This window comes from Podarcis erhardii (genome assembly GCF_964252035.2).
Source record: "Podarcis erhardii genome assembly, chromosome: 9".
NCBI classification, from domain to species: domain Eukaryota; kingdom Metazoa; phylum Chordata; class Lepidosauria; order Squamata; family Lacertidae; genus Podarcis; species Podarcis erhardii.
The window spans coordinates 52,724,322-52,742,298 of record NC_138512.1 but is presented as its reverse complement, the minus strand read 5'-3'; the positions used below and the strand labels follow the sequence as shown (position 1 = coordinate 52,742,298).

The window sequence follows — 17,977 nt, the reverse complement described above, 5'->3', positions numbered from 1 at the left end:
TTTAAGCAGCGCTTGGATGGCCATCAGCCATGGATCATCTAGTTGAGATCTTCATTGCAGGGGGTTGGATTAGATGACCCTCGGTATCCCTTCCAACTCTACAATTCTATGATGCTATGTTTTAAAGAGCATTCAATGCGCCTTTAAAGCACATGACTTCCCCTGAAATTATTTGTGCCATTGTGGCTTCCCTCTCACAGACCTACAATCCCCAGAACCCCTAACAAACTTAAATTCCCAGGATCATTTGGGGGAAGACATCTGCTTTTTAGAACAGGGATGGAGAACCTGCAGTTTGCTCACCCCCATTTCCTAGAAACCAGGAATGGGAAGCTCAAGTGCTTCTAACAGTATGGTTATATACAATATTGAATGTAATAGGGTTATTAAGGTAATTGTATCAGAATTATTATGGGAATGTTGTGGGGGGGGGGAGATTTTGAAATTCTGGTGGTGAGTGATGATTGGATGATGGTTTGAAAGGGAGTTTGAATGTGAAGCTGTTGAGAGCAGTAGGTTCTGGAGCGGGTGGTTGGGCAACTAACTATTCACTTTAGGATCAGTAGTCTAGTCGTCATTGTTGTAATAAAACAGCATATAAGATAAAGAGAATTTGAGGCCATAAGTCTCTCTTAGTGAGGGTGCAGTACCTAGGATCTGGACCAAACATTGATATTTTGTGCTCTTTTCTAGTTTCATAGGTTTACTTTCTGGTTCTAATGATGTAATAGGGGTGGGGGCTCTTTAAATATTGGGGGCTGCTACACACTCCTTTTCTTCTTTTAAAAAAACACAATAATTTCCCCTCGTTTTCAAAAGCACATGCATTCTCTCTTTCTTCAGGTTCTTCAGTTACATTTGTTTTGAGACATTGGTATTATATGCAGTATAGGGTTGGGAAGAAAAGAGAGAGCAGCATAGTGTCAGCGGAAGTCGCTGGAGAGCCTTGGCACATCCACATTTTAGCAGTAACAAAAATGAAAGGAAGAAGTGATCAGTGCAGAAGTGGGACTCACAGGGAAGCAGCAATGGCTCTGTGTCAGGCAGCACAATGTCCTGTTAAGCATCCTCTCACACTGCAGAAAAAAAGTTGCACTTAACCCGCACTTACAGCTGACTGGCAGCTTATTACATATGAAGTGAACAACTTGAGATATACATGACAATATACTCCTTGTTCTAAATTTGTGTCACAATAGTCAATCTGTGTCTAAATCTTCAACACCATTAATACCAGAGGCTATGGAGTATCTCTTGGAACATCCAAGTGGGCTAAGAAATCCTAATGGATTCACTTCAATTTATTCTAAAAGCAAAAAATAAAAACTTGAATAAACTGTTTGGCTTTAAGTAGAGACAAACAACAATACCTAAAACCATCTACAGTGGTACCTCAGGTTAAGTACTTAATTAGTTCCGGAGGTCAGTTCTTAACCTGAAACTGTTCTTAACCTGAAGCACCACTTTAGTTAATGGGGCCTCCTGCTGCTGCCGCACTGCTGGAGCACTTTTTCTGTTCTTATCCTGAAGCAAAGTTCTTAACCTGAAGCACTATTTCTGGGTTAGTGGAGTCTGTAACCTGAAGCGTATGTAACCTGAAGCGTATGTAACACAAGATACCACTGTACATTATATGTGTAACTGCAGAGATTATAGCTTGTCTGCAGCAGCACTTAATGTGACTACAAGTACAGAACAAAGCTTTAAAATTCTGGTTACAGTGCAATGCTTCCAGTATCAATTGGAATGAAAGCAGAAACTGAAACCATCCCTACTGCTCATCAACTTTTCAGAAAGCCTCTACAAACAATAATGATCAGTCCTGTTATTAAAGCACTTGGGTCACAAGCCAACATTCTAGAAAGCATATATGCACATCAAGTCTCTCTTTGCCTTTGGGGAATACACACACTGCTCAAAATTCTAATGGGAAGACATATAAATTTGGATTGATTTGTATACTAATGACAGCATCAGTCTCAACAACTGATTTGCAAAGATGGAACATTTTTGTAGTAATAAAAGGCATCACTATTTTCAATAATTCTGCTCAGCTTGATGAATCATAGAATCATAACTATAGAGTTGGAAGAACACAAGCATCATCTAGCCCAACTCCCAGCTAATGACTATAGTACCTCCCTCTGAAGAGCACAGTCAGGTGCTAAACCTTCCAAATCTGAAGCTGCAGAGGTAGACAGAGATCCTCAACATCTCCTCAAATGCGAGGAAAGTTGGAAGATGTTTGGCAGTTGCACAGCCAAAAGGCACCTGGAGAGTCTTAACCTCATAGGACTCAACTGGCAATCCTTTCCTGCTGCTCCTCAGTACAGTAAAGGCGGGCAAGCAGAATGTGCCTGTTGGACTGCCCTACCTGAAGGCCCACTTCAAACAGGGACTCTCTACTCACTTGCACCCAAACTGCTATTTTCCTTCCCTCCGGCAAGGGAGGATGTTGGATGTTCCTGCATAAAGGTGCTCTGGGCACTTTCAAGCAGGGATGCCCAACTAGCAACTCTCTCCTTCAAGCAGTGATGCCCATTCTGGAATGCCCTTGCTGGAGGCTGGGGCAGCAGGCTTGGTGCACTAGCAAAAAAATTGTAATTCTTGATTACTGCATATGGAATATATATGGAATATATACATAATTACAGGCAGTTAATACATAAAAGTAACTGCATTATTTAAATATGTAAACCTTTCCCCTCAAAATTAGGTCAAAGCTATGAAGCAAAAGCACCACCCAGTGGCCTAATTTATTTCCTACTACGTATCAGTGTTTTTAAGTTTTCCGAGTACGGCAGATTGAATGAAAAGCACAGGAGCATCCATCAATCTTTGTTTATTTGTTTAAATGTATACAGTATCCCGAAAGGATCGCTGCTGTTTTTTAATGTTTCTCTTGACTAGGATATTGCATCACACACAAAGATCATGGTTTCCCCGCCCCATCCCAGAAACGGGTTCACGGGGCTCGATGTGTTTTGCTTAATTCGCTGCACAGTAAAACGAATACTGTACGTCGTCTGTCTCCGATTCGTTACTGGGAACTACTTTGGAAACCAGTAAAAACTCTTCTGTGAAGGCATCAATTCACAGGTAACTTCACGATTTGTTCCAAATCAATTCAGAACTACTAACAGGCGGCTGCCCACCAGCTGCGTTACACGTATAACCCACTCACACGTTGCTTTCGGGATAACGGCTGCTGTGCAGGTTAACAGCAGCTCCCCCATAAAATAGCCTACCTTCTGTGTAAGTGGAGGCGCCTGGCCTCAGCCCCACTAAGTTTATTCATGTACTTTCAGAGAGCTCAATGCAAGTACTAGCCTGCCAGTTTAAACCGTGTCGCAGGCGGCGGCCTGGCTTGCTTGGAAGGTACACACTTCCGCGAAGCGCACTTGAGAGACTGAAACCTCGCCCAACCGAAAGCGGGAGACGGCGCGCACGCGCGCCTCGCACCAACGACTCAACTGGCCCCGCCCTCGAGCCCCGTCCTCGTGCCTGAGAAGTGGGCGTGGCCTCCTCCCATTATAAAATCGCTCGCGAGGCGCGCGCCTCTTCCTTTTCGAAGGCGCGCTGGAGACGGCGGTTAGGCTTTAGTTGGAGGCCTGGGCCTAGGCGAGGGTGGGGAAAGGGAAGAGAAGCGGAGGGGATGCTTCTTTTCCCGCGCAAGGCTAGTAGCTGTTTCTCCTGAGTACGCGCCTGTAACCAGCGAGCGTGCTTTTAGCAAGAGAAGCGTCCCTTCGTCTCGGAGCATAAGATGCCTCAGGAGAGCGAAGGGCATCTAGCGCGCATGCGCCGTAACTGTCGGGGTGCGTAAAAGGAGGCTGTTGTTTCGGGAGGGGGAGGGGAGTCCCAGCGACGCCGAACAGGAAGAGCTAGGCGCGCCTACAGGTAGGACAACTTACTGTTACTTCGGAAGGGAATCCTGAGGGTCGCCTTTTTGCGCTCCGGCGTCATTTTCAAATGCTAAGTAACTGGCGCCTCGTGCGCCCGCTGGGGCTGCCGGGTACAGAGTGGGGGCGGGGCCCAACTCCATGCTTCCATGGGACCTGCCAGCGTGGCAGCATCCCTTCCTACTCATGGTAGAGCAAACGGGCACCTTGCCCCTTGGCATAGCTCGCACCATTGAATTGGGGCGGGACTCTGACTAGGGCAAGTAACAGCGTTCCTTCGGGAGGGGCAGGCCTTCCCGGCCCGCGCTGAGGGATCGTCGCCTGGAATGGGGAGGGGGAGGGTCGCCTTCATAAAAAGAGTTATCCCATCAGCCTGCTTTGAAGCTACCCACAGTTGTGATAGTAAGTTTTTTGGTAATTACTGCAAACTGCTGAAAGCTTCAAGGATAATATTGGGTAATATTTAATAAGGCCTTACTAAAGGGCCTTGCTTGGGGGTGACCTTGTGGCCTAAAAACCGGTCGTATTGAGCCTCCTTGAACTTTCTGTTTGGGGCAGTTAAGCTCCTGTTGGGGAGCCTCCTTCCTCTTTGAACTGAACTGGCTTTGGGTTTTTAATGGGAATTATGCTCTTACAAGCGTCAAGGTCATTCTTCCAATGTTACTCCAAAAGCCCTCTTCAAAACCAGCACATTCTGTGAAAGTGCGCTTGAAATTAGAGCTGATAACTAAGAAGGCTTGCATGACATCTTTAATTAGTATCCTTGGCATTTGACCAGCTGCTTAGTCTTTTGCAGTGCTATTTGCGGAAAAATATTTAAATACAACTTGATTGCACTAAATTACTTTTATACATTAACTTAATAATTTCCTTCATCTTTAAAAATGAGTTGTGATAACAAAATCTTGATGGGCTATAAAACTTAGCATCCTTTTTTTCTTTTTGCAGGATATATGTGCTTGCTACTCTTGAGTTTGAAGATGGGCAGTGGAAGTGGCACATGCTTCTGCTAAAAGTGTGTTAACAGGGTAGTCATGAAATTTTTGTTCTCAACAGTGTTACAGCAATGAAAACAAATAACTTTAGTGCCTGAAACAAAGCTAATATAAGCTGTAAATATTACAAGTGAATGCAGTTTAAATAATTGAAAATGTATAAGATTTGTTTGCTTTGTAAAGGCACTTTAACTTCTGTGGAGTAAATTGAGGAAAGTGCCTCCTCAGTTTGTATTTTTATGTGTATATATTGCCTTATGTTGTGGTTTTGATACAATAAAATTAAAATTGTTTGCAGTTACTTACTGTTTTCCCAATTCAGTTGCTTGGTTTTAACCTGGCTGATCACAAAAACTTAAGTAGGTGTTGCAAATGCATCAGTGTGTGTGGTGCTTTACAAAATAGGAATCTCAAAGGCACCTTTCATTGAAGTCTTTTGAAAAAAACCATTCCTGTGCCATAGTGTAACAGCCTACAAACAGTTGAATGTTTTCTCCTTTTATCTGTCTCTACTTACTTCCTTGGGACAGGGGCCTCACCTCATGTACTCTGTAATCTGCCATGCAGAATTTGTCATTTGACCTTTTCCCCCAAATAATTTTACCATTTAAAATTTAACAGATGAGAAAAGAAGGGCGAATGGATCTTCCCTCTGCCTTAGCCGGCATGGACGGCGTGAATGTTGGAGTAATATTTGGAGGGCACCATGTTGGCTGCCCTGTAGAAACAGAGTTCGGAGTGTTAATTTGAATGAAAGGAGAGATAACATCACACTAGTGTTTTGAAAGAGTTCTAGGCATAACATCAAGTAAGGATGGAGTATTTTTGATGGAGCAGGTGACCTCCAGGCAGCTAAAAGTGAAAGACAAATCTGGCTTGTGAGCTGAAATGGATTGCCTGTAATTTCTATAGGTTACATACATTTCAATTTGTCCACAAGGGGGTGTGGTGGTGTTGAAATGGGGAAATGTTAGCACAAGATACAGTGGTGCCTCCGGTTACATACGCTTCAGGTTACAGACTCCGCTAACCCAGAAAATATTACCTCAGGTTAAGAACTTTGCTTCAGGATGAGAACAGAAATCGTGCAGCAGGAGGCCCCATTAGCTAAAGTGGTGCTTCAGGTTAAGAACAGACCTCCAGAACGAATTAAGTTTTTAACCCGAGGTACCACTGTACTATGGGCTACATAAATTAAAAGTGGGCTTTGATATCTGTGATTTGCCCTGATAGCAGCTCTTGCATTTCCTTAAGTTAATTGCAACCTTGTACATACTTGGGTCCCTTTAAAGGGATAGAATCACAGTACATAACACATACCTTGTGTTTTAATTAAAATTACTTTGAAAGCTTCAGTCTTCTACAAATACTGTTGTGACTTGGAAAAGCACTAAAAGATGAAGCAAGCACGTGCATCATTGCATGTGTCCAAGTGAAAACCTTACAAATTACAGAACAGCCTATGAAAAGTTTAGTTTTTTGTTTGATAGGTGACTTCCCTTATTTGGGTGGGGAAGATTAGAAGAGCTGTATCAAAAGCATTAAAGAAACGAAAGGACAAAAGGTTAATGAGATTTCAAATGGACATACAGAGAAATGATGGCCACAGTTAGCTGCTTGTTCCTAGGACAAACACAACAAGCATGTTTGAGATTCTTGCCTATTTGACACTTAAAACAAATGTAGGTGCACGTTGAGATCTATATCTTAAAAGTGAAAACTTCACTTTTTAAAGCTTATAACAAAGACTTCAATAAAAGGCAGGTTTTATTGTGCAAGTTACGTTTTATGGCTTTGATCAAAATATAAAATTGTGACAAAGACTTCAATAAGATTGAAAACCATACTTTCTAGATAAGTTTTTGAGTGTACTGTACTGCTAAATGCTTAGACATACTGAAATTGCTTGATAAGTAAAGTCAGCCGAGTTTAAAACAAAATGTTGAACTTAGGAAGTTTTCAAATCACATTTCTAGTAAAAATGGTTTAACTAATATAACATAGTTTTGAAAAGGGAAAAATAGCCTAGCACCTTGAATGTCCAACATACTTTTAGGAGACCTCTCCCAGCCCCTGTGCTTAGGTGGCTATTGTTTATGAAAAAAAATCAATTTAGCAGTTTACATTTCATTAAAGAACTGCTTTGTTTCATAAGGGTGAAGGCTGCCTAACATAAAATCAAGTACCAAGTGGAAAGTTACAGAAAGCTATATAAATGGAGAAGTATCCATATAGAGCACAAAAGTTATGTTTAAGTTAGGCATAGCTCTTTGCCACATTTGTATACTTTGCCATACAGGACCAAATGTTTTTCTTGGGGATTTTTATATTTATTGCATTGACATTCTTCCCATATAAACCAGTCATCTGGGTTCTTTTCAAATCCATGTGTTTTTCAAATGATCCTGAGGTATTAGGTAAAAAAATGCAACAAAACATACCCATACATGTAGAAACATCACTGAGTACATAAATGCACACCTATCATAACTAGGAAGCACCCAAAGGCCGACACATTGCAATTAGGAATTTTGTGAAGGAAAGACACCAATCTCACAGGTACGGTATATAACCAGTTGATTGAGAACTACTAATCACCCTCTTGACATAGTTATTGCTATATCTTTAAAAACATTTTAAAAAATTCAATTGGAACAGAAACTTAAATGGTTATAGAGTCTTACAGTTCATAAATAATGCAGTTTCCTATTTTATAATTAAACTTGAAATGGGTTGAAGTAAAATTGATTCTTTGTATCTTTAAAGTCCATTCTGGGTGCTACATAGTGGTTTGAGTCATGAAATCTTTTCTATAGCCTCATGCAAAGGAATCATGGAAGGATTTATTGTCTGAAAAGATAGCCTTAGTACTAGGTCATGTAAATCTAATGGAAAGCTAGTAGTAAGCACAATCTAGTGTCTGAAGCCTTGCAGAAAGACAAAAAGAAAAGCTCTTACAAATGAGTACAAAAATTTGGGCCTGTCTGCTATATATATTACAAGCCAATGTGATGAGTGTAAATCAGTGAAGTTTTATTTTACTCTGTCTAAAAAGTGTATTCTCATAAAATATTGTATATGGATATTGCGCATTGATCTTTTACCACTTTACACATTTAAATAGGACAGGTCATGTTCATATGTATATCGAGAACTATTTGTGCAATTATTTAAATGTGCTATTCGTTGGGGATTTCATTGATGAGGGGGACACAATAAATGTTACTTCCCCCTGTGTTTCAATGTAAGTCAACATTACTTGTAAGATGAACTACCATATTATCCAACAAAATAAGCATACACAGAAAAATGTGTACAGCTTTGTACTGACTGTGCTGTTAGTGGTCAGTGACATGAGCATGGTCATAGTTTGGTCACACTTCTTATCCAAGGTACAAAAGAGGAAACTTTGGTATAGACACCTGGAGAGTCTTTGACTCCACAGCCATAACCCCAGGAGGTCACCCCATATACAACCCAACTTTCTCCAGGGCGTTCACACATGAGTGGCCCACCACTATCTCCCTGGCAGCTGTCCACACGCTTCTGCTCTTGGAGGCTACCAGCACAGAGCATCCTTCCTGTGAACCTTGTCCGATAGCGTTCTTCACAGATTCTTTTAGGAAGCAGAGGGATGGCAGCTTGTTGCAATGTTCTTGAGTAAGCTCTTCCTGTGGTAGAAAAATACAGACTTTGACATAGTGAATGTGAAATGTGTGTTAGAAAAAATGGAGTCTTCTGCATTCCTTCCAGACATGTTCTTCCTACGCCAGTCAACTGCCACGTAGCATTGTTTTCACACTAATTAGGAGGGTCTTTGTGATTGACAGGGTTTTTTGTTTTTTGGAAGGAGATACCGCAAAACTATATTAGGTTATTGCTGGCCATCTTTCTATAGAAAAACATGGACAAAAACTATAATAAAAAAGTATGTGGACGCAATGGAACCCATACCTTTAATTTATCTCTCCCAAGCCACCTCACTAGCAATAGAAGGCAACTTTTTGCAGTATTTTAAAATGCTCTGCGGGAATACTTGACTGAGACTTGTGCAAGCAACTCCCTTAAACCAGAAGTTGCCAAGGTGGGATACAGCATAATAATTTTAGACAATCCACTGCAACACACTGAGCACCATTAGAATAGAAAAAATAGCACCTGTCATAGCTAAGGAACAACAAAAGTTGGTATAACAAGCAAAAATGCAGGCAGACCTGTCTGAAAAGCTTTTACTAGCTGGGTTATTCCATATCAAGTGATCCACTTGATCCACTTTTTTTACTTCATGTCATCCAGATTTCTTCATATTTTGTACACTTGTTGAATGATCAAAACTTAAGTTTAAATCTAAAATTTTAATTTTTTTATCTCATCCCGTAGATGAGTTATGACAAGAAGTCTACTTTACCATAGTAAGGAAAAAATGATTTTGTGCTGTAAAAGCAATTCTTACCTGTGTCACCCCATCCAGTGATGTAACAATTGGGAGCAGTTTTCTGTGGCCTCTCTCGTCTGAGTGGCAAACAAGCAGGCAAGACATGGGTGCTAAAGCGAGCGCACTGCTCTTCAGGTCCTTGCAGCCTCACCAGTGCAATGTCATAATCACTGCTATCAGGCCTATATTCTTTGTGTTGCACAATCTCTTGTACTCCAATTTCTTCTTCGTACTCCTCGGGCACTAATGTGTGGTAGTCTCCAACACGCACCACATAGCTCCGAGTATTATTGCCATATCTAAGAAGAAGAAAATAAGCTATCACCTTTGGACTGATCTTCTCTGGTAAGACACTGGGAAAGTTTCATTAAAGATTCATGGTTTTTGTAAAATCCCCGCCCCGCCAAAAAGCGCCTCTACAATTTAGTAGTAGTTTCAGCTACTGTAAACACAGAGGCCTGGTCAACTACGGTCAATTTATTTAATCAGTCCAGTCTGTTTTGACTAAAGAAAACCGTTTTACAGGATTAAGAACTCCAATAATAAATACATCATTGTATGTGCTTTAAAGAGTTGCATGTTTTGGATGTTATCTAGCACTGAGTAAAAGAACAATGGGGGCACATGACAGAAAACCCTTTTCCAACACTAATATTTTGTATAATTCTCTTGCAAATCCCCCTGTATTTCCTTTGTCTGGAAATTCAAATGGAAAAATGCAGCTGATGTTAAATAATAAAAAGTGCAATATGGAAAAATCGACCCTCGTTATCATGAACACCCACTCCCCACAAATTGTATTTTAATTATACTATTTTTTTAAAAAAAAACAAAAACAAAACATGAACACGTTTTTCCCATAGGAAAAATAGTGTCATTTTCCTAACTGGTCAATGATTGTTTTCATGATTTATCTTCTGAGTTGAAACAAAGGCATGCTTTTTTTAAGAAAAAAGATTCAAAAATTATGTTGACAACTTTAAAAAAAGGTTCATAAATACAGTTTGCTCACAGGATGGTGTGAAGGGCAGCAAGGACTTGTAGAATATCAATATTTCAGAAAGATAAAAATCCTTCACACAGCATACTCACACATATTTAAATTGTGGCTATCATTCATGGGAGTCCTTGTGACTTAATCTAAGCAGCTGAGCTAATGGTAAAAATAGCATTGCTGCCCCAATACAATTGATTTTCCAGTTTGAGATTTGTATTCCTGATATATAATATGAAGGGAGGGAAAACACATTTCCTAAGTTCATTTGCAATGAAATTTCTAACTTCTGATACTCAGTGTTCTCTCCAACTATTTAGAAAGTTGTTCTAAAATTATTTTTTCACATAAGAACGACAATTTTGAGAATGATAAGCTAAGTATTATGAATCTCAACATATTGTATATTTCAGGTTTCTGTGCTGGCTGTTACAATTTAAGAAATAATTTCATATCAATAGTGGTGTGACTAAGCTTCAAATACTATGGAAATGTGTTTTCCAGTGACCTGTCAGCCTAGAATCTTGACGTTAATTTACTTGTAGGAACTCTACCATCTGAATGAGAGAAATCAATAGAATACTTTGACTTAATTTGAAAATGTCACAACTCAATCACAAATGATGTGTTCTGACACCCACAGCAAAGAGGTGGCTTGTCTCCCTTCTGACAATGCTTGTGGCTTTGCTTCGATCTTCTTTGAAGAATGAAGGATAGTTGTTCACAGTAATGAATACATGAAGAGCTGAATTAAGCTTCAGTACTTAATGATGCAGCAAAAAGCTCTCGTTGAAATTACCTATATGTGGACAAGTAAACCGATTTTGTTTCCTGCACTAGTCAATAAAAAAATCCCCACTAGGCTATCGTTTCCCATAAAGCAAAGGTATATTTACCATTTGCAGCTTGGAAAAATCTGTAAAATAGAGGTAGCCTTTCGGATACAGATATATAGAACCAGAGGCATAGCTGGGGGGGTGGGCAAGGCACAGTGGGCGCCACACCGTGGGGGGTTGCACTTACCATGGGGCCTGCAGTGTGCCCGAGCCATGTGTCTCTGCACTGCCCAAAACAGCTGAGGGAGAGGCAGTGGACAGACTGCACTGCCAGCTCTGCGCTGCCCGAAAAGGCATTGTGCGGCTTACATCTGCCTTAGTGGCTAGCTACGCTGCTGTATAGAACAGATTACATTTTGCATAATTTGGCAGATTTTGGATGACAAATGACTAGGACAGATTGGGAGACATTTGTGTGTATGCTTGTGTGAGAATACGCAAATAATATTGTGTGACCTAAGTGCTGCAGAATTTTGAAACTCCAGAGTATGGGTCCTACATGAGCTCCTCAGTGCTGGAAATTCGTTGTACAGTGATACCTCGAGTTACATAGGCTTCAGGTTACAGACTCCGCTAACCCAGAAATATTACCTTGGGTTAAGAACTTTGCTTCAGGATGAGAACAGAAATCGTGCTCTGGTGGCACAGTGGCAGCAGGAGGCCCCATTAGCTAAAGTGTTGCTTCAGGTTAAGAACAGACCTCCAGAATGAATTAAGTTCTTAACCCGAGGTACCACTGTAGTTCTTTTTCAGTATCTGGCCTAGCTAAGGTCCCTTCTGTCAATGCAATGTCCTGAAACAGCACCACATGTGTAAGCTGGGATAGCACAGTTGTTCTTTTGCGGTGAATTCACACTGATTTAGGAAGAAAGCCGAAAAGTAAAGGCTGCAGAGCGTTTTATGTGTACTTGCTCTACCATGCAGCAGATTATTCACAGAGCAGATGTATAAATGGAGTTTAAAAAGCATCCTGATACAGGAACAGATTAGGTTCCCTGTCGAATTCCACTTCCCACATCACCTCTTCAGCGGGTGAGATTATATACTAAGAGGATAACAATTTGGCTGAAGTTACCAGTCCCTTAGCCAATTTTTACAGCCCTCTTTATACTATTGTAAACATAAGCACTACTGTATGCATGCATACAGCCTCCTCTGAGGACTTATTGTATTAAGTAGTCACTGACAGACTGATAATAACCATCACTGTGAAACACACAATTGCCCTACAGGAAGTTGCAAGAGCTGAGCTATGGAACTCATTGCTACAAAGAAAAACGCTGTGGGAAAGAAACTTAACAATTTCCAAAGGTGAATTTGATATTGGTAGAAAATGGTGTCAGTACTTGCTAGCTGATTATGCCAAACTTTGCCTCCATCTGCCAACATTTTGCAACTGGCTCAGCCCTTGCACCACAGTCTCAACTTTCTCAAGTGGGTCCCGAGGGTAGAAACTGTAAGAATCCCTGCACTGTTGTAATATCTCTTCAGGCTCATCCAAGAGCAATGCAGCTAGAGAAACTTGCTGTTAAATTTGTCTCTCTTTACTCTACATATTTAGTGACTTTTCGTCATTTTAAGAGGAAGTTCTATTCATCTCAGTCAAGCTTGAATGATGCTGTACTATAACAAAGCTTTTAAGATATCTAGGCTACATATCATGCTTGTACAGTAGATCCACTTCACACATATTTTGTGATCTATGCTTAAGTTACCGGTATTTAAAACTACTACATCAACTTCCACTTTATTTCTGATCCTCTGAATTTGGACAGGGAGTGGGTGCGGAAGGGAGGCTATGTTAAAATACATTTTAGATATTTCTACTGGCCAATGTAGACACGTTTGTTACCTACAAGGTAGCTTTATATGCACTAGAAGCAAGAAAACAATTACTCTTTTTTTAACCCCAATGTTGTTGACTGTTAAGGGAATTTCAAAATCTAAATCAGGTTGAGAACAGGATCTGTTTAGAAGGCAGGATGCTGAGCTCCGCCATCCTCCACAGGGCTGCCCACACATCAGTTGCTTGAACTTACCATGGACTTTGTAACTGAGTCAGCTGTTCACAAGCTTTTGCCCAGTTGAAAGGCACAATATATACTGTCCTGGACTGGCAATGATCAACTTTATTTCAAAATGCTTAGTACCTGGAGAACCTGGCGTTTCTGTTGCGCTGTGTAACTGGTTGCTTGCTTTGTAAATACATCTGTTAGCTTGTGAACTAATTAAATTATAATGAATTGTGTCATTATTATGTATTATTCCCTACTGTATTTCACTGCTGAAAGTTAGTTAATTTTCTGCAATTTTCAAAATGATATTTTCTATATGCCTTAAATGAAGCATTGTAACACTAATAAAATTATTGATTCATTTTTTATTATTGATTCATTTAAGCTACAATACTGAGCCTGGTTTTGATGACTGGTCATGCTTTACTCTGTCTCACTGGGTTGCTACTGAGCAAATTCAAATCCTGACTGAAGAACCCATCTAATGTTTCTCCACTGGCCTGGAATGGCCGGACATGCAGTGGTCTTGGCTGAATCTCAAAATTAACTGTCAGTAAGGTCTTTGTCTTCCTTGCACTGGTCTCCTTCGTATACTAATGACCAATACATAGCCACCTGCAAATCATGCAATGGTACCTCTTAAAACAGTGTGCTGCCGTAAGCACCCAGCAGCTGCTGATGAGAGTGGCACCACAGAGCAATCTTCCATCGCCATGGGATGATTTCAAGCGCAGAGCAACTTGCCAGGGCCATCCACCTCTAGAAAGAGAACAATAATAATTCAACTTAATATTCCATGCAATATAAGGGTCTATGTGGAGTAGCAGCTGGCGCCTTCTCTTTGATACAGCACCTTCTCTTGGGCAGCTTACCTCTCTCCCCTGCAGGAGCTGCAAAATCTGTTCAGCGACATGAACTGATGAGACTTGTTAAGTGATATTCTGAATTAAGATTACATTTATGCATTATTCGGCAAGCGGCAGTCTTTTCTCCTATTGTAAACCAATAAAACTAGCTCTTCTTGAGTTACATGTTTTGTTGCAAACAAGATTGTCCCTGCATCTCACCTGGAAATGAAAAGAAATGAGCCTGGGACCTGCAAGCAAGGTGTGTGTGCCCGATGACTGAGCTAAGGCCCTCGCCTTTTCATACTCTGGTTCTTTGAATCCAAGCTAATAGCTTTTTGCCCAAGTATCATTTTTTTAAAATTGCTCCATTTACCTTAAAGAATTTTTCCCTCCAATGATCCGCTTCTGCCGACGATGCAGTAACCTCAAACCACACACAGAAGAAAGAGAATCTATGCAGGAATGAAATCATAGACATTAGAGTCTCCCATAAGGAAACAGCAGAGCACTATTTCAACTGTTGGCTTGTTTTCTGTACGCCATTACTAGGGCTGATCCACTACTTCTGTATCTTTTTTATTAAAAAAAACACACACACACACAATCCACATCAATATATTTTTTCCTCCTTCCAGCAAGCACTGAAGAAATCAATATAATACCCACTTCACCTTTATTACTGTTTGCAGGTGCCTTCTTGCTAGTGTAGTCACAGATCACCCCCGCATCTTCACTATGACGACAATTGTGTCTGCCAATATCCTGTTTAATGCAGTCAGCAAGAGATCTTTCATTTCCTGTACATTTCACATTGTCCACGTGGATGGGGCCCTTTCCTTCTCCAAAATATGCCATGGTCCTTGCTCGTGCAGAACCTCTAGAAACAGGAAAATTTTAAAGGTGACTTTTTAATTAAGACACTACAGCAACAATAGCAATTGAGGTTCAATAGAAATTATCTTCCATCTTTAATATTGCCTGCTACAGGAAAATATAAATATCTGTAATTAATAGGCATATCAATGGTTTTGAAAATTAATAGCAACAGTTCAGATCAAACCACACCACAACAGGATGTCCAGTCCAACTACTCACTCCTTGAAATCTATCTACACTGAGAAAAACAGCAGCTATGGTCATGAAAGTAGCAGCGTCCACACAGCATGGTAAACCATAGTTGCCGTATTGGCCTGAATATAAGCCGCACCCGAATATAAGCCACTCCCTTAAAATTCTACCGGCACTCACACCCGTTCTGTTCTACCGTATGTCTGTTTCAGCAGCGATATCATAAAAGTCACTTTTCATGGTCAGAATTGGGGGAAAGGTGAGGGCTATATTCAGGCCAATATGGTATAATGGTTTATCATAAATGCATAAGAGGCCCCCACTTTGCACCTCTCCTCTTATCCAACAAACCACAATTCCTCACTTAGCATTACATCCAAACCAGAGATCATATTTTGTTACGCCAAGGTTTGTTCTTTGCTTATTAATTGTTGTTTGAACACAACAAACCATGATCCCTAGTATGGCCATAACACAAAGTCAGGAACCATGCTATGTTGCTCTTACTAGCTGCAGAAGTGTTGTGAAGAGAGCCTCTTGGGCATTTACACTAAGCATTAACTACAGTTTATCATGATGTGTGAAATGGGTCAACATATCCACCTGCATTAACAGCTCATTGTCAATACAATATTGCAGTTGGTGATCTTGTACTTTTCTTCTTTTTTGTTAGCCCAACAGATCTTAGGGCTGTGTCATAAAGCATCACATATCCTTGCACAGTACTATGCAGTATTCATACATCATAATGTTATCCAACATAAACTGGTTCAACTGCAACATATTGGGATCTGCAAGCTATATATTTTCCTTAATCCGTTTAATCTTTGCATAAAATCAGCAGCTGTGTGAGTTAAAAATAATGTATTTTATAGTGTGACTCTTCTAGGAAGCTAAACTCGTTCAGACAGGGAAGAATCCTTATGCTACATTTTGCTGCAAACCTTGTCTACAAATAAGGCACTCTGAAATAAATCATTAATATTGCACATCAAATAATTAATAAGCGGTATACAGGGCCCCAACAAAAGCCCATTTAATTTTGTACTGACACTAGCAACACCAGTCTCCACAAGCAGCCAATTAGATGATAAACTTATGTTTGAGGCATACTGCTTCAGCTTGCAAGAGGGTTAAATGCTCCTCCAAACGAAATATCCCCTGTGTGTAGAAATCTAATGATGCCAGGAAGAAAGTTGGTTGAGAACCCTTTTTTCTGACATCCAGTGTTCTATATGCAGGGACTTTTTTTTTCCTTTTCAGACATGCCAATCCCTATCTGCAGTTTGCAACGCTACAGTTGAAAAACAGATTTCCCATTTCATCTGTTGTTTGTAGGAGCTAGGTCACAGGTCTCTGATAAGACAACATATTTTATCATCCGAGTAGCTATACTTCAGCTTCTGCAAACTGAACAGCTCCTTCTGTCCATGAATCCAGTGGCAAAGTGTGAGAAGTCAACTTTTGCACCATTCCCACACTAGTCTAAAACCAACAAAAGTTACCTCCCCACTTTTGATGTCTGGATCAAAAGTCATGTCTGGATCCAGCCCATTATGCTGTTCCTTTGGTCAACATCTAACATTTTCATGTTCGATTGCTTCTTAAACCATGGTTGGGTATCATATAATCTCAATTCTACATTTATCAGTTTGTAAGGGAAGAATGTGATATCATGTGAGATGCTGCTTTCCCAGAGGGCAATTATAAATCAAATTTATTGTGTACTCATTGGTCACTGCAAGCTTCATCATGTGTCTTTTACAAAGTCATCTGCCAACATTATTAAATCCATTTCCAACCAACTTGTATAAACAGAAAGAAATGAATACTCCAGGATTAAAATAATTTCATTCTTACAGTTTCACAGTTTCTCAGCCAGGAATCATGCAGCATAATTTGAAGTTGGGGAAATATACTATAAAATGTTTTTGCTGTCCCTGCCAATCCTAGATTGGCTATAAACCTTAGTATAAGGCACTTACTATACAGGAAACCAGTCTGCAATCATAGTGTTCTCTTAGGATGTCCACATTATCTAAGTGAATAAAACACACAGTTCTATGGAGAGTTCGCAATCTCAGCATCTAAATGTGCATTGCAGATGTCCTTTTTTTAGTGTTCAAGAGGCTGATAAATTCAACCCTACTGTAGGTAAGGGAGACATCCGTTCTGACTTGCTGACTTTTGCAAATTATTAGGCAAATCATGCAAGCAGTTTTTTAGGGGGGGAAGGTACCTCCCATCCCCCAAAAATATTCAATCGCAGACAGCACTGCTTATTTAAAAAAAGTTCCTTTCAAGGGCAGATGCCATTTTGTTTAGTCCTTATGAAGTTAATATAATCCAAAGTATTACTTTAGTCATAATTAATACATGGGCTTATATCAACTCTTAAAATTATGAAGTGTATGAGCTACAGAGTAAAAATCATTCCCTCTGCACCTGCATAAGTTGGAATCAACTACACACCTGCTCTTTTTTTGGGGGGGGGGGAGTGCTACCCCCTCCAGAGCAAGTAGCTTGCCTGCTGCCCAGAGCCACCAATCTGCAGTATCTCCTTGTCAGGATCCATATTAAGTTTACTGACCTTCATCCAGCCCATTACTGATTCCACATATCAGTCCAACACCTTAAACAAACAGCCTCTCCTGATTCTGCTGGAATGGCAAGAGGGAGCTGGGTTGGTAAACATACTTTACCCCCCAAACTCTGGAAGACAGCTTCTGGCAGTTTTGTATAAAGGTTAAATAGGATTGTGCCACAGTATATGCCTTGATGGTTTGAAGCATGCTTAAAATATCCTCTATAAAAACAAAAATCCAGTGCACTCCATTAAAAAGTTTTATAAGATGAAATTTTCACCAGTTCCTGGGACATGAACATA

The 17,977-nt window shown here is 40.3% G+C and overlaps 1 protein-coding gene and 2 long non-coding RNA genes across 4 annotated transcripts in view; 2 read left to right on the top strand and 1 right to left on the bottom strand.

Annotated features, from left to right (window-relative positions):
• Positions 1 to 3,608: 3,608 nt before the first annotated feature.
• Positions 3,609 to 7,551, top strand: LOC309350413. The gene is made up of 3 exons (XR_014160333.1): positions 3,609 to 3,897; positions 4,848 to 6,199; positions 6,245 to 7,551. It is a non-coding gene; the product is annotated as an uncharacterized lncRNA (long non-coding RNA).
• The window catches only part of PRSS12 (serine protease 12), a 51,051-nt gene continuing 39,717 nt past the window's right edge, over positions 6,644 to 17,977 (bottom strand). For both annotated transcript variants that reach the window (XM_081876783.1, XM_081876782.1), the window contains exons 9-13: positions 14,694 to 14,899; positions 14,396 to 14,474; positions 13,811 to 13,933; positions 9,348 to 9,628; positions 6,644 to 8,565 (exon numbers count right to left, since the gene is read on the bottom strand). In XM_081876783.1, the coding sequence (XP_081732909.1) occupies positions 8,258 to 8,565; positions 9,348 to 9,628; positions 13,811 to 13,933; positions 14,396 to 14,474; positions 14,694 to 14,899 (997 nt within the window). In that variant the 3' untranslated portion in view covers positions 6,644 to 8,257. The remainder of the gene's footprint in view (positions 8,566 to 9,347; positions 9,629 to 13,810; positions 13,934 to 14,395; positions 14,475 to 14,693; positions 14,900 to 17,977) is intronic.
• Positions 12,486 to 13,538, top strand: LOC309350488. The gene is made up of 2 exons (XR_014160429.1): positions 12,486 to 12,615; positions 12,664 to 13,538. It is a non-coding gene; the product is annotated as an uncharacterized lncRNA (long non-coding RNA).